The 26,431-nt window shown below is 47.5% G+C and overlaps 1 protein-coding gene across 1 annotated transcript in view; it reads right to left on the reverse strand.

Annotated features, from left to right (window-relative positions):
• Positions 1 to 17,675: 17,675 nt before the first annotated feature.
• Positions 17,676 to 26,431, reverse strand: part of FKBP1A (FKBP prolyl isomerase 1A) — a 36,800-nt gene continuing 28,044 nt past the window's right edge. Inside the window, exons 3-5 of the mRNA XM_066624173.1 lie at positions 20,117 to 20,229; positions 19,109 to 19,273; positions 17,676 to 18,670 (exon numbers count right to left, since the gene is read on the reverse strand). Coding sequence (XP_066480270.1) covers positions 19,145 to 19,273; positions 20,117 to 20,229 — 242 coding nt within the window. The 3' untranslated portion in view covers positions 17,676 to 18,670; positions 19,109 to 19,144. The remainder of the gene's footprint in view (positions 18,671 to 19,108; positions 19,274 to 20,116; positions 20,230 to 26,431) is intronic.

A 26,431-nucleotide genomic window follows, 5' to 3' on the forward strand; every position in this document is an offset into this window, starting at 1 on the left:
ATGTATTAGTGTTACTCAGGGGTCAGTTGTGGCCTGGAGCACCTTAAGGCACCTTCACCAGGTGTGCCAACTTTCTTGGGTCAGCAGGACCTAGACTGACCTCCAATGCATTCATTATGCAGCTGCCCTTGAAGACTGTTTGGAAATTACAATCAGTACAGAATGCAGCTGCTCAGTCATTGACTGGAACCAGGACTTGTGCCAATGTCACACCCCTGTTGCACCATCTCCCCTGGCTGCCTGTAAATTTCCTGGTCCAGTTCAAAGAGCTGGTGATGACCTATAAAGCCTTTAACAATCTGAGACCTAAATACTTGAAGGTTCATATCTCTCTCTCTCTCTCTCTCTCTCTCTCTCTCTCTCTCTCTCTCTCTCTCTCTTCTGAACCTGCCCGCCCCATATAATCATCAAGGAGAATTCTGTTGTGGATGCCATCACCTTTGGCAATATGGTTGGCAGTGACTTACAACCGGGCCTTCTCTGTTGTGGTGCCTGGCCTGTGGAACTCTCTCCTGTTGGAGATTAGGACAGCTCCTTCTAGGCTGGTATTCTGAGGAGGGGGATCAAGAGAGTTTTGTTCTACTGGCCCTTCAGTTAATTTAGTTCCCTATGTATTTTTCTTTTTCCTTGCTGGTGACAGTTGCGCTGTTACTAGACTTGATTGTTTTAGATTGATGTGGTCTCGTTTTTGATTTAAGAGGGGTGATTTAAGAGGGCTGCTGTTTAGGTTGTTGTGAACCTCCATGAGATTCTTTTTTAACTGGGAAAGGCAAGATACACACATTTTAAAATAAAATATTTTTTAAACGTCCTGTCCAATTAATTAGGGAAAAATTTTGCCCATCAAAAATTGTAATAGATTGATCTAGATTCTAGCCAATTAAATGTTGATGTCTCATTTTTATTTATTTAAGTTTTAACTCTGAAATATATGATGGCTTTTTTTTTCCTCCCAGGCTTCTGAGTTTTTCCATGATCTAAGACAGAGGAGTGAACCTGCCCAGCTAATTCATGCAATCAAGTGGATGATCACAGGTTATTAGCATCACTCACAGGTAGATACCAGGCATTGCTCAACACAATGGCTTAGTCATAGGGAAATACAGGCTCTGCCAGGATTCTCACTGCAGTTGAAAATCCCCACCTCACACATTGTTAGCAGTTTGCTACGTGCCTTTCGGAGAAAGAAATTCTGCTTTTAAGTCACCTCTTGGAAGAACTGGATTTGCAGTCTGAAGGGATGTTTTCAGAATGGCACCTTTATTCTCTCTTACGCTGTTTGTGCGCACTTGAGAAGATGGAAACTGGTCCGCCTAGGTCAGCATCATTGACACCAGCATTGATTGACTGAAGCTCTCCAGAATCTTAGGCAGGATGCACAAAGCAGGCCTGGCCCATGCTAAATGCTGCCAGAAGCAGGAAGCAACCATGGCGTAGTCAGAGGGGATGCAAAGCACTAAGTTTTACAGGGAGCCTCACCATAGTGTGCAGGCAGCCCCTCCTCTTTGGAGCATATGCCTCTGTTTTGCACCCACCACCCAGAATGGTTCCAAAGGGGAGCGGCCGCTTGCAGGCCACAGTGAGGCTCTCTGCAAAACTTAGTGTTTTGTACCTGGAGACAACTTCTGCTCCCCCCCCCCAAAACCTTACCAAAACAGCCAGATCTGGGCAACGAGGGGAAAGCGTAGAGATCTGTCCAATTTTCAGTGTTTTTTTAATCTCACAGCACACTAACGTCTGTGGTCTCATCGATGGTCTTCACCTCTTGTGATGTCACTTCCAGCATCCAGGAGGCTCTTCCAGGTTCTGTGGCTCTATATCTAGGGCAACTGTCTCTCATAAAAAATTGTCTGTCCCTCTTCCTCGCCTGGCCTCAGAACCCAGAAGAGTTTTCCTGCAATTTTCAACCACTGTGCTCCAAACTCCTGCGGCACACCTGCGGACCTTTTGCGACACACCAAAGTGCCCCTGCACACAGGTTGAAAATTGCTACCTTACATAGAGTTCTGGACCATCCCTCCGTCTTCCATGCCCATTTTGTTTAAAACAACATAAAGTAAAATGGGGGGGGGGCCCCCAGCATGTTCCACTCTTTCTGCTTATTTTAAATAGGCAGAAGAAGGAGGCAGCAGTTTAGAACTTCAGGTAAGGCAAAGGGGGTGGGCTCCTCCTTGCCCACTTGTCTGCTTTTCTAAGCAGCTGGGTGGGGTGAGAGAGTTAGAAGGTGGCAGTGGCAGCTTCCCCCTCCCCCCATCTTCCTCCAGTGCTGCTTGGTGAGTGAAGGGCCAGAGGAGGGCGTGGGCAGGTAGAGGGTGGGGGTGTCCCTCATCAGCTTTCTGCAAGCCTTTCAGGCAGCATTGGAGTGGACGGGCCCTGCCCAAGGCCAGTTTTTACAACTGGAGGCACTGCAGGTTGGACCTTCCATGAGCAAAGCCGGAGGCAGCTTAGCACTGATCAGTGAGCAGCCCTGTGATCAATCGTTGTGCAGTTAGAGATCCCAGAGAACAGCTGCCAGTCAGAGTGCAGCCACAGATGGACCAGCGATTGACTCAACAGAAGGCAGCAACATAGATGTCCTGAAGTCTCCTTCCGCAAGACTCCTCTCATCCTCCACATTTCGAACTACACAAGGTCCTTCTTCAGGAATACGCCCCCCCCCCCCCATTATAATGACAGGTGTGTCAATGGCTACTCACCAATGTCCTCTCCACATGCAGCCATGCCCGAAGGTTATTCTTCTTTCCTGTCTGGTCAGAACCCCTTCACCACCCTCCTGCAGGACTCCCTAACTTTCCTCCTGCAGGGCCCACTCAGGAACCCCAAGGCTGATCAACACAGTGCCAATTGACCATGAACTTTTAACAGTGCCACAAGATCTACCATCTGCCAAGTTCTTCACCCAGCCCTGGCAGCGTCCTGATCCAACCCTCCAGGATGTCAAGAAGGCTGAAGGACTCAGGCTAGCCCCCAGCAGACAGTCCATGCCCACACAGTGCCCACTCTAACAAAGTTTTCTAACAAAGTTCTCCCAAGTCCACAGACATCAAAGCATACAATACCAGAGCCCCTGTTTCCCCCTGCTCAATATCCCAGTTGATTTTAAAATACTTGGGATGAATGAGCTATTAATTAACAGGCAACCCTGAAATGTTGTCAGCACCAACCAGGGTACAAAGAGCTGGGCTCAGCCTCATCCCTCCTCATTCTTTCCCCAGAGCTGGAGGAAGGATGGCAGGCCCACCTTTCCGAGTCCTGGTCGAGTAGGAATGCCCAACCTCCAGGGTCTCCTTACAAAACCAAAATGCTATTTACACCCTCACCTGAGTGACATGATAAAAGGGAGGGTTTTAAAAAAAAAAAAAAACAGACTGAGAAAATCATTTCTAACTTTGCTTTCAGATAAAAATTGGTTGGCCTCTTCTCTCCCTTTCCCTCCTAACGGGGCAGCCCTCTTACCTGGGTGATGCCTCTGCCAAGACTTCCGCGTAGCAATTCCGTGTTCCAAGCCTGCTCTCCACTTTATAACAGAGGCCGAGATTAAGGCTACTGGAGAGGGAGGAGCTGTCCACTGATTCGGTAGTGAAACCCAAGAAGCACTTGGGTGCCAAGTAAGATAACCGGTCCAGAGCACCAGGATGACGTGGTGTGCGTGGGCGACTCATATCTAAAACCAGCTTCACAAGATTATATTGTCAGCAGAAGCCGTTGCTCTCCGTATTCGCGCTTCCTACACTACAGTTAATTGACAAACTAGAAGTGGAGCCTCTCTCCTGCTTGTGAGCATGGCTCCAAGTCCTCAACGTACATACAGGTTAGGTTCCAGAGGTCTACATGTAAGCTGAAACATGTTTCAATGGCTATGTTTCAACATATGTATGTTTCAGTTTGCAGTCCTGTGCTCTTGCACCTGTGTGAAAACACCACCAAAGGATGTGGTGTTGTGCCTGCACAAAGGCAGTCCTTAACTCAGGGAGCCAGTGTGTACACACCAAGCCTGAAATTAAGGGACTAGAAACATTGATCTTCAGCAGTACTGAGGAACTGAGGCAGAATCTGAATCAGATGCTTTCCTGCAACATCCACAGAAGTGTCATCATTCGGATCTCTTACAATGTACTTGTGTTTAAAAACTTTGCCTGAATCTACAGACTGACACTTGGATCTCTCTCTCTCTCTCTCTCTCTCTCTCTCTCTCACACACACACACACACACACACACACACACACACACAAAATACTAGAACTTGTCGTGACTCAAGAAAACTGGTTGGTAGGCTATTCAATGGACACTGGCTTAGAGGGTTCTAAGGAGATTTGTCAGAGCACAGAGGAGGAGCAACCTAGCAACTACTTTCACCGCAATGGCTCTGTGGCACTGTCTGGTTCAGGGCTGATGCATGCCATTGAACACCAATGGCTGAACAGCAACAAAGCAGTGGGGAAAAGGGATCAAATCCCCGTCTGCCCTGCTTGTGGCCTTCCCTGGAGCATCTGGTTGGCTGGCTGTGTAGAGCGCACTGGGGTGGTGAATGCCTCTGCACCACCTGAATCCCACCCAAAGTGTCCCCTGTGTGTGCAAGCACACCGGAATGAATGGGTGCACCACAGCCTCTCTTCGAAATGGACAAGAGCAGAGGATGCTGGGAGCGCCGTTGCATTGCAAATGCAAGCAGGGAGAGCCTGTTGCGCTCCTTGTAAGTAAAGCAAAGGAGAGAAAGGAATGGGAAGGAGCAAGCTCCTAATCGCCTGCCCCTGCCTACTTGGGGCTTCATAAGCTGCTCAGAGCCATGGCAGGTTTTTCCTCCTTTTTCCTCCAGCAGCACTGCCACCTCTATGATCTTCTTCCAGCTCCTTTTGGTTTGGCAAGTGCCTGTGTGTTGCTGTTGCTGTCCAGAATGGCTCTGACGGTGAGTGGGAGGGGCTGCTTACATGGCACGTTGTGGCACCTGCTGTACTTACCACGCTGCCACGTTAATTAACCCTTATTAGCCATGGTAGGCAGGTAAGACCCATGGTCAGAGGCAGCACCTGCTTACCAGGCAAACATCAAAGGGTGGCTATCACCATCCTGCCCATTCAAAATGCATAGCTAGAGCAGGTGCAAAGCACTAAGTTTTGCAAATACCTGAACATACCTGCAAGCCACCCCGCCCCCTCCCCTTCAGAGCCATTCCGAAAGGGTGGGAGCAAAACAGAGGTGGCATACCTGGCTCTGAAGGGGAGGGGCCTCTTGCTTGGCTCAATGATCTCCGACACTCTTTCTCTCGATAACGAGCTAAACAAACACATCGGTAAAGCAGCTAGCACGTTTTCCAGACTCACAAAGAGAGTCTGGTCCAACAAGAAGCTGACGGAACATACCAAGATCCAGGTCTACAGAGCTTGCGTCCTGAGTACACTTCTGTACTGCAGCGAGTCATGGACTCTTCGCTCACAACAGGAGAGGAAACTGAAAGCTTTCCATATGCGCTGCCTCCGATGCATCCTCGGCATCACCTGGCAGGACAAAGTTTCAAACAACACAGTCCTGGAACGAGCTGGAATCCCTAGCATGTATGCACTGCTGAAACAGAGACGCCTGCGTTGGCTCGGTCATGTCCTGAGAATGGATGATGGCCGGATCCCTCTAAGGATCTCCTCTATGGAGAACTCGTGCAAGGAAAGCACCCTACAGGTAGACCACAGCTGCGATACAAGGACATCTGCAAGAGGGATCTGAAGGCCTTAGGAGTGGACCTCAACAGGTGGGAAACCCTGGCCTCTGAGCGGCCCGCTTGGAGGCAGGCTGTGCAGCATGGCCTTTCCCAGTTTGAAGAGACGCTTGGCCAACAGTCTGAGGCAAAGAGGCAAAGAAGGAAGGCCCATAGCCAGGGAGACAGACCAGGGACAGACTGCACTTGCTCCCAGTGTGGAAGGGATTGTCACTCCCAAATTGGCCTTTTCAGCCACACTAGACACTGTGCCAGAACCACCATTCAGAGCGCGATACCAGAGTCTCTTGAGGCTGAAGGTTGCCAACTACTAATGGGGGGGGGGTGACATGCACTAGTGACCAAAATCACTAAAATCACAGTTAGTAGGAATAATACCATCATCGTGTTAGATACCATTCGAAGTGCAATTTACAGCAGAATGCAGTGAAAAACACCGGAGTGAAATATCTCAATTCTATCAAAAGTTATGGCCAAAAAAACCAGAACAAAAATGCAACTGGTTTAATAAAAAAGTACTTTTCCTTAATTCAAAACAGACCAATTAGACTGATTGTTTGAAGAGCCAATGAGATGTTATTATGACACAGCATGGAACCAATACGGTGTTAGTATGAGTCAGCTGTCATTTCCATATATCAGAGCTAAAACCAGAACTCTAAGTTCATTGCACTCTGCTGTAAATTACACATCGAATGCTGTATAACATGATGGTATTACTCCTACAAATCATGTTATTAGCTATTTTGGTCACTAGTGATGTCACTCCCCAGGGGAGAAAGTGAAATCCTTCCTTGGTACCAGTGGTGTACGTTTTGCAGTGTGCCTCACCATGGCATGCAAGTGACCAAAATAGCTAATATCATGATTTGTAGGAGTAATACATCATGTTATACAGCATTCGATGTGTAATTTACAGCAGAGTGCAATGAAAAAAACCAAGTTGAAATATCTGTGTTCTATCAAAAGGTATAGCCAAGAAAAACCAGCGGGCCAGGGCAATGGTACGTCTCCATGCCCACCACCCGGGTCATTGCCCCACCCACTGCATAATGGGGGCGATGTGTTGGCCTCCTGCACAGGGTGATGCAAACCCTAATGACGCCACTGGTGGAGGCAAGCAGGTGGGCAGAGATGGGTGCCTCCCAACAGACTGCTGTCTGGCCGTTGCTTCAGTTGGCCTCATGGATGGCCTGGCCCTGCCCCCACCTGCAACTCCCTCTCGTTACATACAAAAGTAACATTCCAGAGCTCGCTGAGCTGCTAGCTTTCTGTGTGCAGGAAATGTTATCAGTAGGTATGAGAGATGAGGGTGTTCAAGCAAGCAGCTCCATCACCTTCAACTTGCAGTCATCTGGCCAACAGAAGCTGTAAAATGTATTGCTTATGCTGGTCATGGCCTCTTTCAGCAAAGTTCTTCAGGGCTATAGTACTGCATATGAACCTCTGCTCAGACTTCACAATTGAAATTGTGATAGTTCCATTCTCACATATCACACAGATCACAAGCAGCCTCAACCTTCTACCACTCAGCCCAGTAAGTAAACTGCCCAAGGCCTCATTCCAGGCAGACAGGTCACCCCTAGAGTTACGCGATCAGGTTCAGTTCCATAGTCTATACATTACTTGTTGCTATCACATCGACATCCTGTGACTTCTCCTGAGCTGAAGTGTGGGAGTTCTGCGCCTTGGTTGCCAAGGAGGAGGTGTCCCTGGATATTAATTACATGCAGCTAATAGTTACTGCACTACTCACATCTTCCACCCACTGATATGAAACTGTTATGTCCATTTTATGGGGGAGATATAATGCTGTTGATGGTGGTGTAGCTGGAGGGGGGCGAAGTGCCCAGCCTGGCGGGGAGGCTCAGCGGGGTGGGAAAGCAGCCCCTCCCTTCGGAGCCATTCCCAGCAGGGGGTTCAAAACGGAGCCACGCTTGCCTGCGGAGATCTCTCCCAGTGTCGGTTTCAATGCGCTGAGATATTTCCATTTGCCAGGGCTTTGAGGCTGCTTTGTGCCTGCTGGGTTTTTATTGTTCTGTGCTGCTGAATTTGTTTTATTCAGGGGGTGAAAAGAATATTCCATCCCACCATGTGTGTCCCTGTCACTTGTCTGTAGATTAGATTGTTTGAAAGGTAGTTTCCCCAGCATGGCATCTTTTCCAGTGGCTGCTGCTGGTTTTTAGATTGTTAGCCATTTGGGGACAGGGAACCATTTATTGATTTATTTTGCTCTATAAACCACTGTGTGAACTATTTTTTGCTTCCAGAAGACTCTTCCAAGCTCTGTTTCTAGGATAATACTCTGTAGTAATGAATGGTCTATCCCTCTTCCTCTACTTTAAAGTCGTCGTCCCCGCATCTATCATCAGCAGAAACACTGGCACTGTGACCCTGAACTGTCTCAAAGCAGCACCAACTCTCTGGAAAGTCCCGTAGTTCCATGGGAGGAAGTTCTGTCAGAGAATTCTCACCTACCTACAGTTTGCACTAACACACTCCACTCATTCCTCAGATTAGGGTGCAATCCTAACCAACTTTCCAGCACTGACATAACTGTGCCAGTGTGGTGAGCACTGCTTCCTGCATTGGGAGGCAGTCAAGGGGGCCTCCTCAAGGTAAGGGCATGTTTGTTACCTTACCTTGGGTCTGCATTGCGGCTAGGTCAGTGCTGGAATATTGGTTAGGATTGTGCCCTTAGTTGTATAAAAGGCAAAATTCCTCAGAGGAAGGGCAAGGAGGAGGAGGCTTCTTGGTGGCCCCCACCAGAGCGGTCAGAACTGGCCCCTAAAGAGGAAAGGTCTGTCTGAGATGAAGACACCAGCCATTTTATGTGGACTAGCAACAGCAGCTTTGGAATGAAGCCTCCTCTCTGCCATCATGCTGGCAGTGTGGATTCCTCCCCGTGGTTGAGCTGCCAGTTGGAGGCAGAAGCTGTCCTGAAGAGCAGGACTTGGCTACCACAGAAGTCGTGGACAGCTTCTCCAAGGGTTCAGTCCCCAGCAGCTCCTGCTGCTCAAAAGGATCAGGGAGCAAGAGAAGAAGAAGAGCTGCTGTCACTCAGAGTAGGCAGCACTGGGCTAGACAGAACAATGGTCTGACTGCAGAAGACGGCTTCACCCATTCCGGTTATTTTATTTCACTGACACTTGGAAACAGAAAACCACAATTATTTCCGTAATGGTACAATGTGCTCTTGTGTTGCAGAGCAACTATCTCTGTGAGAGAGCAGGATACAAAATCAAAGGACACAAGCCAACACACACACACACCACCTGCTCTTCCCAAGAATGGGTTCAGACACCCCTCATCCTGAACATGCAGTGCCCCCTAGTGGACAAAAGCAACAAGCAGGCATCAAAGTTTGCCAAAGGAGAATTAAGAACATAAGAACAAGCGCAGGCCCAGACATGGAGATGCATTGCTGGAAGTCCCTCGGGGTTTTGGAGAGGTGCTGCAGTGTGTGGGGTGCATGTCTTAACTCTTACTCTGGAACCTTGATCCAAATTCTCCAAATTGTTAGCCTTGTAAAGTGGCACTGGCATGGGGAAGGGCTCTCTCTCCCTTCCCCCATTTTCCTGGCGCTGCAGTGCAGACCTGCCCGACTTTTTTCCATTGCCACCCAATATTTAATTTATGTATTTTAAATAGACTGGAATTTGAACTCGGATCCTCATCTTCTTGTCTAGTTTTGCACTAGGTTGTTTGCCTCTGGTTCTTCACACAGTGCTGACAGTTGTAAGCACTGAATGATCAAGAACTTGGAAAGACCTGAGATTTTTCACAGTGTCCATGGTTCTACTTGTCAGAAACTTGTGACTAGGTTACCAAAATGGGCTGTCTGTGTGTTGACCCTTGAAGGCTGTTTCAACACTTCAAACTGGTGCAGCAAGTCATACCAGGCCAGATCCTGACAAGGGCAGGGCAGGGCAAGGCATTGGAAGTGGATTACAACAATGTGCCAACATTCGCCCTCACTGCCTAGGGGCTTCAAGAACCCCACCTGTCAAATTTGTCCTCCAGAGCCCTAAACAAGGCCTCTATATGTATTATCTATATGATCTGCTAAGAGCCCTTCTTCTGCACACAAGGTCTAGGTCGCCAAAGGTCTAGGTTGCCAAGAGCTAAAAGCTTCTCTAGGGTATACTAGTACACAGAGCCCATATCAGTCCAGGAGCACTGACGAACAAGGCACTGCATGTGGCATTCTAGTCCTAGAGGAGAATGCATGAGCTCTGCATGGACATGAGGAAAATGCATGACACAGAATTGGGTCCCTTCAGAACAAGGGGTCTAGGTGAAGTCCTGGCCACAAACCCTTCCTTGTGTCACCACATTTGTCACCCATAGGTGGAAACTCAGCATCTGATTGCAGACCTCTCTCTGCAGTTCTGTGACAGCCCACACCTGACCACTTGAAAATATACCAAGGGCTTTTAATTTAGTCTTCCCTGCATGATGCTTTCCCTCTTTCCCTGACAAATGTTTCTGCAAATGCCCTGAAAGGTCAGAACTATGCACATTTGGAAGATTAAGCTCAAGGTAAAAACACATTCCATGGTCCATAATGAATGTAATTCCTTGCCACAAGATCGTGGAGATTATCACTAGCTTAGAAGGTTCTTAAAAGCTGCTGTTAACTGGGCAAGGAGGCATATTTTAACATGGTGTCCTCTTATATTTAGTGGGGGGGGGGCAGCAGCTTTCCCTCTTCACCCCAGCATGGCATCTCCCCCCCCCCCGCCCCCAGGCCTGTTGGTTCTACATCTTTTTTTTTATTGTGAGCCCCTTGGGTCAGGGAACCACTGATTGATTGATTGATTGATTGATTGATTGATTGATTGATTGGGCTGAACTGAACTACATAAACCAGTTTTTCTCAAACAGTGGTACTCATACCACCTGCGGTGCTTGAGACATGTACTGGAGGTGGTACTGGACATGACTGAGACATACAAAATTATACAGGGGATGGATACAGCGGATAGAGAGATGCTCTTTTCTCTCTCAACAACACTAGAACCAGGGGACATCTGCTAAAATTGAGTGTTGGGAGAGTTAGGGCAGACAAAAGAAAATATTTCTTTACTCAGCATGTAGTTAGTCTGTGGAACTCGTTGCCATAGGAGGTGGTGATGGCCTAGATGTCTTTAAAAGGGGATTGGACAAATTCCTGGAGTAAAAGTCCATCACAGATTACAAGCCATGATGTGTAATGTGCAAACTTCTGGTTTTAGAAGTGGTCTACATCAGAATGCCAGATACAAGGGAAGGCACCAGGATGCAGGTCTCTTTTTGTCTTGTGTGCTCCCTGAGGCATTTAAGGGGACCACCGTGAGGTACAGAAAGCTGGACTAGCTGGGCCTATGGCCTGATCCAGCGGGGCTCTTCGTAGGTGGTGTCTGGTAGTACTTGTGGGACCCCCCCCCCTGCTGCCTGCCAGCAAAACCAGAATGCAACATGACAAGTAGCAGTAAGGGGCTTGACCTGGAGGACAGAGTTCCAGCATGTGCTTTTCACATGCCCAAAATGGACCTTCCCGACCACCCTGAGCCTCTTCCTGGTGTTTGTTGCATTGTGTCTGGCCTCTCAATCTGACATCATTGACAGTTACTTCTGGTGGCAGTTCCAATAGGAGGAGCATGCTAAGTGGTATGGCAGGGGACAAACATTGAGAAACGCTGACATAAACCACTTTGTGAATGACTTTGTTGAGAAGCCACAAACTACCAGTCACTGGGGAGTCAGAGTGCAAGAGAGCTGTTGGTCTCATCCCCTGCTTGTGCTTGTGGCAGCTGCTTGGCCACTGCTGGAGCTGGACAGACCTTTGTTCTGATCTGCCACACAGTTCTGACAAGAAGCATTTAGCAAGACACTTGCAAACATGATCACCGCACAGATTGTAATGTCACAAGAACTCCCCAAAGATTTACAGCTTCATAAGGTGGGCTATGTCAAGTGTTCCCACTTCAGCCCACTCACAAAACTTGACTTGCCAGCATTCCACAGGGAAGGTCATGGTGCTGAAAACCAGATTCTGGGTGATCATGTGGCCAGACACCCATTCAGGAGCTTGTAAGGCAGTCCCAAGACCAGTGTCAAGCCAGCTTGGCTCATTTGCACCTGTGGTCAGATTAATTAGATTAGGGAACGATTATCCTGGCTGCATCAAATAATCTTCTCACACTATTCGGCACATCTTCCAGGCCACTGTGAAGCAGAATCAGAAGCAGGAGGGGTTCCGAGTGGTCCCTGAAGCTTTGTGTGCACACACAGGTTTAATATTTCCCTTCAGTGTTTTCCTGAAGTTCTTCAAAGCTCATATTGGTACTGTTTGCAGCAGAAAGCCTGTGTTTGGTTTAAGCCATGGGTGTCCAAAGTTTTTGGCAGGAGGGCCACATCGTCTCTCTGACACTGTGTCGGGGGCCGGGGGAAAAAAGAATTAATTTACATTTAAAATTTGAATAAGTTTACATAAGTTTAAATAAATGAATATATTAAAGATGAACTTATATGAATGAATGAAGGTCTTGCAATAGCTCAAGGCCTATAAAAGGCCTTGCACAAAGCAAGGCTGGCCTTTCCTTTGCTGCCACTTCTGCATCACAGGCGTGAAACAGCAAGCAGTGGAGGAAGCCCTCATCCCACAGCTCACACAAGAGGTCAAACATTTACCCTTACGCTGAGAGCAGTTGCGTCGGGCCAGTGCAGGCTCTAACAAATCTCTGGAGGGCCAGAGGCTCATTGGAGACTGGGGGCTCCCTGAGGGCTGCATTGAGAGGCCTCGAGGGCCGCATGTGGCCCCAGGGCCGGGGTTTGGGCACCCCTGGTTTAAGCGTTTGACAATTAGAATGTCCCAAATCCTCCAATGAACCTGGTTGTGACACAATACCATAGGGAGCTGCACTAACCCAGAGCCAGTGGTTGGCTGCACTAACCCACAGAGGGGGTGCAAAGCGCTAAGTTTTGCAGGTGCCTGGATGCACCATGCAAGCAGTTCCTCCCCCTTGGAACCATTCCTAGTGGTGGAAAATGCCTCCGTTTTGCTTCCCCCAACCCAGAATGGCTCTGAAGGGGAAAGGGAGGGGCTGCTTGCACAGCACATTCAGGCACCTTGAAAACTTAGTGCTTTGCACCCACTCTAGTTACAGCACTGCCTATAGCAACCCAACAGATGCTGGGGTAAGGAAAGGGAGAGTGTGGCTACACAAACCCACTCATGAAAGACCCAATATTAACTTTCAGCCCGCTGGTCTTTACACACATGAACATTCTGGGCTCCTTCACACATGCATGTGCACTTGGTGACTGAAATGTCAAGGAGTGTCTTTCACATCTGAATAAGCCCCACAGATCAGCCAGACCCGGGACTTGCACAGTCCACCTGAAGTCACTGTAAGCATAATGCTCATTGACTGGGCCTGTCACACAATCAGCTGTGAAGTCAAATGGTAGATGTCTGTGTGAATGAACCCTCTTGGAGGAGAGGACCTGAACTGGGTACTGATGTAAGACCAAGAAGATCAAGTTCAAACCCCAACCAAGCCATGAAGCAAACTGGGTGATGATGATGGGCCAGTTGCGCGCGCTCTCTCTCTCTCTCTCAGCCTGACCTACCTCGCAGGACTGCTAGGAGAAAAAAAGCTCCTAGCAGGAAGTGAGGAAAACTACTCACAAACTCTTAATTCTCCTGTGTAGAATTTGTCTTGTACAACTTGCATCATCCCACTTTTCTAGGTGTGGTGCTTTTTTCCACAAGCCAAACCACAGAGGAGGAGAGGGATAACATACAACCCCCCAGCAAACTTCACAGGAATTCTGCCTATAGCAAGTGTCCATGTTTAGCCCCATGCAAAGGAAAAGGGAGTGAAAGTGGTGGAGACAACATCCAGCAAGATATGGCAGGAGACAAATGTGGGGAGAGAAGTGGGTGGGTGAAGCAGAGAGAATGACGGGGGCGGTTGTGTGGATGTGTGTCATTACAAGTACCGCTTGGCTCTCTCAGCAGGAAAACAGCACCCTGTGCACCCTTTCAGACAAGCCTCGCAGATTTCCTGCTCGCATCCGGGAACACAAAGTGCAGTTGAGGTGGATTCAGCTTTCATCCCCCACAGCAGTTGCTGCCAAGCACAATTAAGGCAGGAGCAAGCAAAAGTGAACAAGAAGGGGGAAAAAGACACACAGGCCATTGAAGATGCCGGGATTGAACCCCTCTGAACCTGCACAGTGCGGCACCTCAAAGCATCTCCACTGCTCCTGAGACTCTGGCAATACCACAAAATGCTGCTTGTGACACAAGGCTGTACTGAGCAGCCTGGCCAGCAAAGGACTAATTAATGAGAAGGCAGGTCCAAGCCGTGGAGAACCAAGACTGGACTTCGTAAGCCTGTGACACCTTCAGGGTGAGATGCCCAGCGACCCGTAAGCAAAGCAGCATTCTTCGGTGTGTTATCCCCCCCCCCCCGAATAACAATGCAACCATTAAAACAGAAAGTTGGGATAGTCTGAAAGACGTCAGCCTTATGATCCATTGGTGTATGAGCAGAAACCACTACTGGTAAGCAAAACTGGGTGCACTTAGTACTTGGGTGTCCAGTTATTAAAATTAACAGTTATTTGCACAACTTATGCTGCTGCTAGGCAAGATGCAGTGCCGTCTGTTTGGAATACAGCAAAATCCAGCTCTGCTTTCTGGGAAGCGCTGCTCAGTGCTCTCGGTCTTGTGAGATTTCACCAGATACCAGCCAGCTGATCAAGAGCGTGACCCTAAGGGGTTAAACAGCCAAGAATCCCAGACTGCAGTGCTGCATTTCTGTGTAGGGCAGGAAATTTCCATAAGCGTCCTGGGAGAGCTTGAGGAGCAGAACAGCTTCAAAACCTCCACAGCAGCAGCTCAGCCACAGTGGGCGCTCAGGCAGCAGCCCCCCCACCCCCCCACCCCTGTGATCTCCCTGCAACCAGACCCGTGCAAGAATCCAGGGCTACTCCCAGGTCTGCAACTTCCAATGGGAGGCAAAAGCTCTCCATGCACTACGGGCTGGCTCTGGAATGACACACATGACATTCCCACCCTTAATGGCAAGCAGCAGGCCGGAAGGCGACAGTGTAACAGATTTACCATAATGCAATTACAGGATTCCTGGGGAAGCCAATCCTTCACCGGCCCTCCCCAAGCAGGCATAAGGCTGCTCGGAGCCCTGGCCTTCCCCGCTCAACCTGGAGAAGAAGGAGAAACAGAATGTTCTGCCTCAGGACAAAAATCCACTGACTTCACAGTCATATTTGCTTTCCACACTTGTGACCCTTCCCCAAGCTGCAGCCCTGTTTTCAGAGCCTTCCAATGTTTGACAAACCTGGGAGGGAGGATTAAAGGAGCACCTGCCTTCACTTCCGAAGACTCAGATCCAGGAAGGCCACAAATGCTGTTATAGAAAATGCTAGTTATTCTGTATGCAGGCTACAAGTTTAAGATGCCCAGAGATGTTTGGGCAAGAATGCATGAGCTGGATCCTTCCAGGCAGAGATTCTGTGGCCTCCCTCACACCCAGGAACCTTGGCACGTTGTAGGGAACTCCACAGGGCTTCTTAGGATAACGTATTAAGGCAAATGGGGTGGGGTCTGACAGGCACTCAGCCCCCCCCCCCAAAAGACTCACCATAAAGAACAGCCCCGCTGGATCAGGCCAAAGGACCATCTAGTCCAGCTTCCTGTATCTCAGTGGCCCACCAAATGCCCCAGGGAGCACACCAGATAACAAGAGACCTGCAACCTGGTGCCCTCCCTTGCATCTGGCACTCTGAGGTAGCCTACCTCTAAAACCAGGTGCTTGCACATACCTATCATGACTTGCAACCCATGATAGACTTTCCTCCAGAAATTTGTCCAATCCCCTTAAAGGCATCTAGGCAAGATGCCATCACTACTTCCTGTGGCAAGACGTTCCACAGACTAATTACATGCTGGGTAAAGAAGTATTTTCTTTTGTCTGTCCTAACTCTTCCAACACTCAATTTCAGTGGATGTCCCCTGGTTCTGGGGTTATGCGAGAGGGAAAAGAGAATCGCTCTATCTACCCCCGGCATAATTTTGTATGTCTCACCATTTTTGTTGTGCCTGTCCCTAAGAGCTGCTGCACAGGAAATGGAATCTTCATGGTCAATGTTATCCTTTCCTTGTGAAGCAAGAATGGACCAAAAGGAGACAGTTCTGCTCAATTATGGAATCCCGCTGACCAGTGAGAGCCTGAAGAGGGCAATCGGCTTTTGCACTGGCCTGGGAGCTGATGCTTGGGGCTGGGCAGTTTCCACCTGGCTAACTGAGCTGCTGTTGCTGTCTTGTCTCTGCAGGAGGAGCCGCTTCTTCCTACCTGGACTTGCAGGGGGAGCAACAGCAGGGGCCCTCTTCTGTGACAGTTGTTCTATGGGGTCAGGTGCTTCCGCTGGTAGCTCATACTGTTCTGTTCACTCAGCCAGTGTAGCAGGTTATATATTGACTGTATTTGCAGATTCAGAGAGGGCTTTATTTGGCCAGTCTGAACCTACTGCCAATCCATTTCACTGTTGCCAGGTTTCTCCCTTTCTCAAGGACATCCTGCATAAATGTGGCAATCAAGCTGCCCCTGCACAATGTGAATCAGCTCTCAGTGGGCGAGAAGGAAATGCAAGTACAGTAGACTGCCACCCCCTGAAAGGTCCTGCAACTCCATCTCTGATCTAAAGCATGTGATGGATGAACATAGAACATAAGAACAGCCCCACTGGATCAGGCCATAGGCCCATCTAGTCCAGCTTCCTGTATCTCACAGCGGCCCACCAAATGCCCCAGGGAGCATTTGACAGAAGTCTTTCCGACTAGGTTTCCTTAGAGCACAGCACAACTTTTAAAACAAGACTACACACAGGGCTGGAACAATGTTCTGTGTATATGCGTCATACAATGTTTCCTTGCTAACTGGGCAAAGTAGTTGTCCTCCTCTTATATTTACCAGGGGGAGAGCAACTGTCTCTCTCTTCACCACAGCCTGGAATCTTCTTGTGGCTGTTGCTCTTCTGCATCTTTTTTCAGACTGAGCTCTTTGGAGTCAGGGAACTATTTATTGATTTTGCCATGTAAACTGCTTTGTGAACTACTTTTGGTTGAAAAGGGGTATATAAATATTCCTAAAGAATGAAATAAGAGATATCTCTAGGAAGTGTAGAGTACTAGGCGGCAGACAGAACTGAGACCAAAGAGATCCAGGTTCAAATTCCTGCTTGGTCCTGAACACTGTGAACAATTTTGGCCTAATCTATCTTACAGGATTCTTGTGAGGCATATCATACCAAGCTCCTTAAAGGGATAATTTTTTTTTTTTTGCTCTGACTCAGTTTACCATGGGCCACAGTATATGCCTGTCTTTGGCCCTGCATATACTGGAAGTGTGACCATACTTATCCCACAATTTCTCCCTTGGCTACACATAATGGGATGATTGGTATGATGGACAAGTTCCTTATGGAAGTCTGTCCACCACTCATCTTCTCAAATGAGGAATCCCAACGAGGAAGACTAGTGCTCTGATGAAGTGTGAAGCAAATTGCCACAAAGCAGGCACAGGTGGGGGGAGGCAGTGAGCAAGACTGGCCAGAGTCATTCTGGTACCCAAGAGAGAAAATGAAAATGAGAGCCCCACCCCACGCCATTCATCCAATCTCAGAGAGCTGATCTACTTCTGAGCTGGGCCACTGGGATTTTGTACTGCTACAGGAAGGTCAGCCTCTCAGATTCTCCACCTTTTGCCCAAACCATGCAACCATGGTCCAGAATAATTCTCAATGCTGATTTAAGTCATGCGGTGTTCCTCTGGTATCTGTTGTGCAGTCACTGATCTGAGCCCATCTGGTATACAAACCAGTGTCCCAAAACGTTCTCATCAGCTGCCCAAAGCAAAGAGGAGGAAAAGAATCACAACCAAGACAGAGGAGTTGAGAAAAGCCAGCATAAAGCATTTTTTATTGCAATAATAAAACTCTATGTGTTTGTGGTGATGGAGAAAGTGGCAGCGGCAATTCTCTTACCAAACTCACTACATGGGGGGAAAGGGGGTTGGTGCATTGTACAAGAGGCTGTTGCAAGCTGCGATGACCAGCATCAGATTTCAGTAAAGAACTCTCTAGTATATCCGCACTGATGGCTGGGGATTTGTGGCCAGGATTTGTCCCCTCACCCCACAATAAAACAGCAACTTCCAAGTTCTTAAATTTAATTGTGGAATCCAGAGTGCTATAAGATTAAAAATATCCTGAAAATCCAGTAGAAAATACACCAAAATATTGGTGGAGGGGGAAAGAAGTCAATAACTTGGAGGCAAGAACTGCCCCAGAATGAAGAGATTACTTACTACGTAACTGTGAAAACTGTCCCCAAGATGGAAGTGAGGAAGGCAAGGGATGGGGAAGGGGAAAAAGTCCCTGGTGGCCTCAAATGTCAGGCAGAGTGTCAACTCCTATGACTATGCGGCTTTCTGGATTATTCAGCCCTCGACAGCTCCTCAAACTGCTTTGTATGGCTTTGCAGCAGCAAACAAATTTAATACAATAGATACTTCCAAAAACAAACAAAACGGTTTGCCTTGTTCAAGCAATTATTCCTATATAATGTGAACCAATCAGTATACTTACTAGTAATGCTCAATCATACACAACTCAAGTCTACACCAAAAAACCCAACAAAAAATAAGATTAAAGAACTTGACCAAAAATAGATAGCCGAGGTTTACAGCATTTAGCTTTAAAATGTCAAAAAAAAACCCAGAGGAAAACAAGGAAGGAGAGTCAGAAGCAGAGCCAAGTGACCCGACACATTCAAATCAGGGTGGATGGTGACACCAAGAGTGTAGTGGATAGCCAGGAAAGCTCCATACAAATTCATGTGCATTCATCTTGAAGCAAAGATTTCTGGATTTCTCCATGTGCCAAACCTGTTAGAACAAAAGAAGACTTGCATTAGAGTCTGCCCTGGAGAGAGGTGGAGGGAGGGCGGGAAGCACCACACAGGGGTGGGGGGAGGAATGGAAGGAGTGCCAGGAGAACTGGAGGAGACGATTCCACACCTCAGATGCTATTTGATCAAGCCATCATGCCCATTAGTCTCCAAGGCAACCCTGTCTGGCTGCCAGGTTCCACTTCGGCAGAAAGTCTCCTGCCACTTATGGCAAGATATTCACTCTTCGTGCCAGGTTGATGAATGGTCTGGGTGCTGGTTTGATACACACCCTGCTCCATACAGACAAAGAGCAGCCACATAGCACAACTGCTTTCATCAAGTCCCTGAAAGTGCCACCTTCTCCCCCTCTGCCTCATGATCCCAAACAGCCACCTGGAGCAAAACACAGAAGTCTTCCAAGACTGTCACCTACCCCAGAGCAGGGTGATGGGAGAACACGTGCCTCTTGTCATTCCAATTTTATAAGCTCCACATCAAAAATTAGAGTGGCATTGGGTGGGATGATTCCCGGGTGGCCAGTGGCACCATAAGCATAGTCTGGCGAGATTATCATCTTGGCTCGCTGGCCAACACTCATCTAGAAAAGAAACAGCAGACACAGTGAGCACACAGGCAAGCCTCCTCTTCCAGGAGCCCCATGGTCAGCAAATATCAGTGTACAAAGCACCTTGGCTGTAAGGTTAGGAGAGAGGCAGCAAAGACTACAGTGAAGGTATATGTGAGGGGAGAAATTCTCGTGAGCCTTCTCAGTCACTTTCTTTACCACATTCATACCTTGCCTCTATTAAGAAGATTCACAAGATGCTTTACACTGCATAAAGTATGGATCAAGCCTACCAGCTTGCAGCTCTTTCCATGCTATCCTGCTGAGGGAAAACGCAGGATGCCCTAAGTCACATTTATACCCACTTTTCTAATAAGCTGTCAATAGCATAAATGAACTACACATAGCTGTTTTGGAGTGTTTGGTTCTAACCCTATAAATGTTTTCAGACTGGGATGCAAGGCAAGAGACACCCCAATGGGTTCCTAGTCTGTCCTACGAGTTTGTGTGCCAGAAGGTGAACAACCTGTGTGACTCTTCCCACTGCAACTGGGCCATGACTCAAGACGTTGAGGGCGCATCGCTGGTACCCTCCAAATTCCTGGTTCGTATCAGCAGGGATTGTCTCAGGATAACCCCACTCTGGTGAGGTGCTGTAGCTGGATTTTGTAACCAGAACCAACTCATCAAGATTGACCTTGGAGCCTACTTATCACATAGCTGACAATCTTTCTAGTTAAATGCACAGATCTTGCAAGCACAGAAGAAGCCCTTTGCTCCAACACAAAATCCCAGATTCTCTGAACCCCCACTGTAAATGGACTCTCCTTACAATTCCTGGTACCCTACATATTTTTTACACCTGCACCAACTTACCTGAGCAACACCTTCTTCCCAGCCACGTATGACCTCCTGCTTGCCCATCACAAACTTGAATGGCTTGTTCCTATCACGGGAAGAGTCAAACTTTTTCCCATCTTCTAACATACCTGGAGAAGAAAAGAAAATCCATGTTGCCCTGAAGCCATGTCCCAGAACGGCTGTGCACAGGCACATGCCAGAAGAAAAGCGATGAGGTGAATGGATCCAAAGAGGCAAGTAAAAGTGATCTGCATTGGCAGATACCAGGCAGTCAGTCAACACCTAGGAACACAAACCTAGCTATGCAGGAAGCCCCCTCTTCCTCCTTCAAGTCTACATTGTCCAGGCAATTTTTGACAGCTCACCTCCCAAACTGTATGTAACTTCATTACTTCTGAAGCAAATACCCAGGTATTCTCACTTCCCCCCTCACAGGGTGAAAACCGAGACTGTAAGCTTCCTGGGGCAAGGATCCTGCCTTTCCCCCCCCCCCCACTTACCTTATCTATAAAGCTCTGTAGACAAGAACAGTACCAGATAAACAGACAATTATTAAAAGTATTTATATCCTTCCTTTCCCGCTCACATGCCCAGGGAACTTTGGTTTTCTTAAAGTTACAGTTTAGGGAGAGCCTGGTTCAGTGACAGAAAAACTGTTCAACCTCTGGCAGCACCTCCAGGGGCGCTGGAGAAAAAGCCCTTCTGAAACTCTGGAGAAGTACTGCTGGTTAGTGCAGAACACACTTGAGGTGGACCAATGGTCTGATTCTGTACAAGTCAGTCTCCTGTGTGCCACAGCAGAAGAAAAACAAGCCAGGATCAGACACATCTGGCCATCCAGGAGCACACTCATGCACTGAGTTCAAATCAACAGCACCACCAAACATAGCAGGGAAGAGAGTTTTCCCATCCAGAATACGGATTTCCCCAGCTAAGTGTGTCCCTCTAGCATCATCGTCTTTGTCTTGTCTGACTGAGGTTCAGTTTATTCATCCTCATTATCCATGCTCAGAGGTGCACACCTCTACGCCCAAAGCCCTATACTGCTCTGGGCCAGGCTATCTTAGAGATCGCCTACTCCCGTACAATCCGGCTCGTCCTCTCAGGTCATTAGAGAAGGCCTTTTTACAAGTGCCGCCGCCTAAAGAGGTACGTGGGGCGGCGGCAAGAAATAGGGCCTTCTCAGTGGTGGCACCAATGTTATGGAACTCCCTTCCCCTTGACTTGAGAATGGCTCCCTCCCTCGAGACCTTTCGGCGAGGCCTGAAGACCCTGTTGTTTACACAAGCCTTCTGACTCTATGGCCTTTTTAACATCTTTTATACATCTTTTAGTTTTTTACAGGCGTGATTCCTCCTTGAACTGCTGTTTTATGCTCTTTTTATTCTGACTTTTATCTGATTACTGTTTTTATGGTTTCTCTTAATGTGTTTTTAATATGTTTTTATCTGTTAAATTATGTTTTAATCTTTTTTTTTTAATATGTTGTAAGCCGCCCTGGGTCCCTTTGGGGAGAAGGGCGGGATAAAAATAAAGTTTATTATTATTATTATTATTATTATTATTATTATTATTATTATTGTGGGTTGTGTTGGTGAACCATCATGATAGCCTTTTCCCAAATGAGGCCTGAAGCCAGATTGAAAGCATGTGACAATGTCCGGTCCTAACCTCTTCAAGCACCCTGCTCCCCAAAATGCTGAAATTGTGCTGTACTGAGGGATCCAAGAGAATGTCCTACACATGGACCAGACACCGTCTGTCAAAAATGGGTATTAGGAGCCCTGCAGAGCAATTCAGGCAGCTTCTCCCAAGCCAGAAGGGACAAGGGTCAAAAGAACAGGTCATGATTTAAGATTTCTCCAAGCAATTGCAACACACGAAGTGCATCTGCTGTCATCATGGCACCCAGCTGAGAGCATGGGAGACACCACCTGCAAAGACTCTTCAGCAGACTGCAGGTGGCTCCGAGTTCCTCAGAAGGTGGTTACAAAAGCTCCTTAACAATCTGATATGGCTCAACCAAAGCACCGTCATGGATACAATGCCAGTGAAGAAGGAAGATTGTTCTTGCTAACTGCAGAGCCATAAAAGCAGGAGTCGAGTGGGCTCAAAATCTCACTTAGGTTCAACCTGAGGTTTTGCCTCCAACACATCTCCAGAAGCTCTGGCAAAACCTAAGGGGCAGCTGACTTCAGCCAGCAAACTCAGGAGCCATTCTGTCAACCACCTGGGTCAATTTCCTTTTGCCATGAAAATCATTTCCTTTTGCCATGAAAATCAGATGCACGGCTGACACACATTTTCTCCTTCCAGCCCCTGGCAAATAGAAATCCGCAAGGCTAACAGCGTAATAGGAACAAAACAGTTACAACAGACCCTGATAGTGGCATCACAAGATGCAACAAAAGCACAGAGGCGGGTGCAGGAAATGGATTATAAGCTCAAAGCTATACCCTGTACACCCATTCATATTGCCTGGGTTCCCTTAAAAGGTATGCAACCGATTGTGACCCCACACACAAAAGCAGGCCCCTCACATGCGCCAGACACTGCTTTTTAAACCAGCAGCTGGCACTGTTATTTGCCCTGCAGACTCCTCCAAGTTAGGCATCAAAGTTTATCCAGAGCCTTAGCAGGATCATAATCAATGTGCGTGGGGGGGAGGGGGAATTGTTTAAAGCACACTGGCAGAACAAGCTAATTAGTTTGATATACTGAGTATGTCTGTAACAGTATCTCCTTTGACCACTGCAGCATCACATTTAAAACAGGTACATCTACTTAAGGGCCCATTCAACAAATGAGTTCTCAAAAGCAGTTTTGCATAACCGAAGGAATATGAAGATGGTTCTCAATTTCACAAGGCAAAAAGAAATGCAAAAGAGACAACAGCAAGAGCCACTGTAAGGGGTGCCAGGAGAAGCAAGGACAGCTGCTCTCCTCCCTCCCACGCCAAGCGTGAAAGACATCAGTTCAAGCATCAGGCTACATCAGTTTCCAAAGAGAGGAAAATACAACACGTATCTATCTTGAAGACAGATATGCTGGAATGAAAGTTGATGTGCATGTTCAGGACATTTTCTATGTGACTCTCAACACCTTTCCCAGCTCCTAAACCAGGGGTGAGAACACAAAAATACAGTTGAGGCCTCCGTATCCATGGATTGTGCATCCAGGTTTGGCCCAATCAGAGCCCTCCAGAGGCAGAATGGCCTTTTCAGTAAAAAAAACACTACTTTCCGTTTCCCAAGGGAAACTGGAAGTGACATTTTTATGCCTTCTAAGGCATTCTGAGGCTTAAACGGCCTCTGTGCTCTGGTCACCTCCGGAGGGTTTAAAGGGTCAAAAACAGCTGATTCCATTATCTGCTGTTTTTTTTGGGGGGGGGGGGATCCAAGAACACATTCCCCACAGATAACGAGGCCCCACCTGTACTGAAATATACTGTGAATTTTCAATTTATCAGACCTTGATCTAACAGACTGGAAATAATTGACTTTTTCTCCTCCATTACAAACTAAACACACACATTGTGCATACATGGATCTCCAATGACTTCAATGCATTCAGACTTAACAGACTCTTGGCATTAACAAACACCTCTTACAGCCTATTAGTTCATTAAATCAAGGATTCACTGCACTGTCATCAAAGCAACATTATTTAGTTGCACTTAGCCATCAGTTAGGAATAAAACAGGCCATTCTTGCTTTTTGAGCAACTGAAAGTGGAAGAGCCCTTCTATCTCTGAGGTTTCTTTGACCTCCACAGTCAAGAACTGCTTTGGTAACCCTAGGAATGTGGTTTGTCCACCCAGTGTGTTCCCAAGTTCAATTCAGCACTCTCACCACTACAGCAGAAATGCAGAACAGAGTAAGTGGTACCTCGCATAACGAATGCCCCGCGCAGCGAAAAACCCGCAGAACGAAAGCGGTGTGCGAAGTTTGGTAACTCACATAACGAATTTTTATGACTTATGCTTCGCATAACGAATTTTTTTTTTTGTCCTGGTTTGTCTTAAGGGGGGGATCTTCATGTCCCTTTATGATCCCGTTCACCCTAGTAAGGGGGGGATCTTCGTGTCCCTTTATGATCCCGTTCACCCTAGTAAGGGGGGGATCTTCATGTCCCTTTATGATCCCGTTCACCCTACTAAGGGGCGAATCTTCATGTCCCTTTATGATCCCGTTCACCCTACTAAGGGGCGGATCTTCATGTCCCTTTATGATCCCGTTCACCCTACTAAGGGGCGGATCTTCATGTCCCTTTATGATCCCGTTCACCCTACTAAGGGGCGGATCTTCATGTCCCTTTATGATCCCGTTCACCCTACTAAGGGGCGAATCTTCATGTCCCTTTATGATCCCGTTCACCCTACTAAGGGACGGATCTTCATGTCCCTTTATGATCCCGTCCACCCTACTAAGGGGCGGATCTTCATGTCCCTTTATGATCCCGTCCACCCTACTAAGGGGCGGATCTTCATGTCCCTTTATGATCCCGTCCACCCTACTAAGGGGCGGATCTTCATGTCCCTTTATGATCCCGTTCACCCTACTAAGGGGCGGATCTTCATGTCCCTTTATGATCCCGTTCACCCTACTAAGGGGCGGATCTTCATGTCCCTTTATGATCCCGTTCACCCTACTAAGGGGCGGATCTTCATGTCCCTTTATGATCCCGTTCACCCTACTAAGGGGCGGATCTTCATGTCCCTTTATGATCCCGTCCACCCTACTAAGGGGTGAATCTTCATGTCCCTTTATGATCCCGTCCACCCTACTAAGGGGCGGATCTTCATGTCCCTTTATGATCCCGTTCACCCTACTAAGGGGCGGATCTTCATGTCACTTTATGATCCCGTTCACCCTAGTAAGGGGCTGATCATCATGTCACTTTATGATCCTGTCCACCCTAGTAAAGGAGGATCTTCATGTCAGCTTGCTCCCAGGAAAGTGTGCACAGGATTACAGCCTTCAAACTCCCCACTCAGCATCCCCCCATCGCTCATTCACCCTCTCACTACCCCATTTCCTTCACGTTTCCCCCCATGATCACAGCAAAAGCAAGCAATTGAGTGCAGCTGCTCTGTCCTCCCCAGCTTAGAGCACAATCCTGTGCGTGTCTCCTCAGAAGTAAGTCCCATTGTGCTTACTCCCAGGAAAGTGTGCACAGGATTACAGCCTTCAAGCTCCCCACTCAGCATCCCCCCGTTTTTGAAATCCTCTGTACAGTATGTATGCCTTTAAAGAGCACTTAATAAACACTTTGTAAACCAAATTTGACTTTGTTCTGACTTTTCTTGCCCATAGGAACACATTAATTAAATTTCAATGCATTCCTATGGGAAAACGCGCTTCGCAAAACGAAAAACTCGCATAACAAAAGGACTCGCGGAACGGATTAATTTCGTTATGCGAGGCACCACTGTATCAGCAGGAAAAGGAACTTGCACGCCCGGCTATTTTGCCGGCAGCAATGCCAGTCCTTACATATGGATTATAACTCCTCATAATAGCTTCCCCCCCTCCCCTGCAAAAACCCACACAACCCTGGACAACAAGAGATTGTGCGGTGGGCAGGTTATATTAGCACACCCCAAATACATTCTCAAGAATGAGGTTTCCCCCATAGCAGATCATGAGCAAAATGCTGACATTATCTTGCCAGTCCCTTAATTCCCTTATGTCCCAAGTAAAACTACATTTAATAATGGAACTGATAAATTTGAGATGCACCACAAAATGCTCCAAACCACCCAAGTTTGCTCTTAAAATCACAAAGTTATGCATCTTAGGTGCACAGGAAATAGTTGTGTTCACCACACCGGAACAATGCATTTAACATCCCCAGGGGAGTAAGTGGTGGAATTAAGAGTACACTTGTGGTTTGCTAGCGAAAGAAAAAAGACAGCCCATCAATAATTCTTTAACTACCCAGTTTAAAAATTATTGAAATTAGAGCAAGACCTTGTTGGAAGAAAGACTAACATTTTTTAGAGAGCTCTTGCGTTTCCAATGGCTTTCTACATGTCCAGTTTCAGATGCAATACACTACTGCACCTTGCTTCTTGGAACTCTGCTGTAGTTTCACTTCAGTCCTGTTACCTACTTCATCACAGTTTGATTTAGGCCATTTCTGTCCAATGTTGCATATACACAACAGGGATCAAATGTGTACACCTGAGAACTGGGCAGAAACGGGTTAAATAAAAATCCAGCCTGTCCTCCCTGCCCTTGCAAAGTGTCTATCTCTGTGTCATCCCAGTACCAGAAAACCAAGAACTTATCTGTAGGCACAAGGTTGGTAAAGAACTGTTCACTATTC

Source organism: Tiliqua scincoides, chromosome 4, assembly GCF_035046505.1.
Source record: "Tiliqua scincoides isolate rTilSci1 chromosome 4, rTilSci1.hap2, whole genome shotgun sequence".
Classification (NCBI taxonomy): domain Eukaryota; kingdom Metazoa; phylum Chordata; class Lepidosauria; order Squamata; family Scincidae; genus Tiliqua; species Tiliqua scincoides.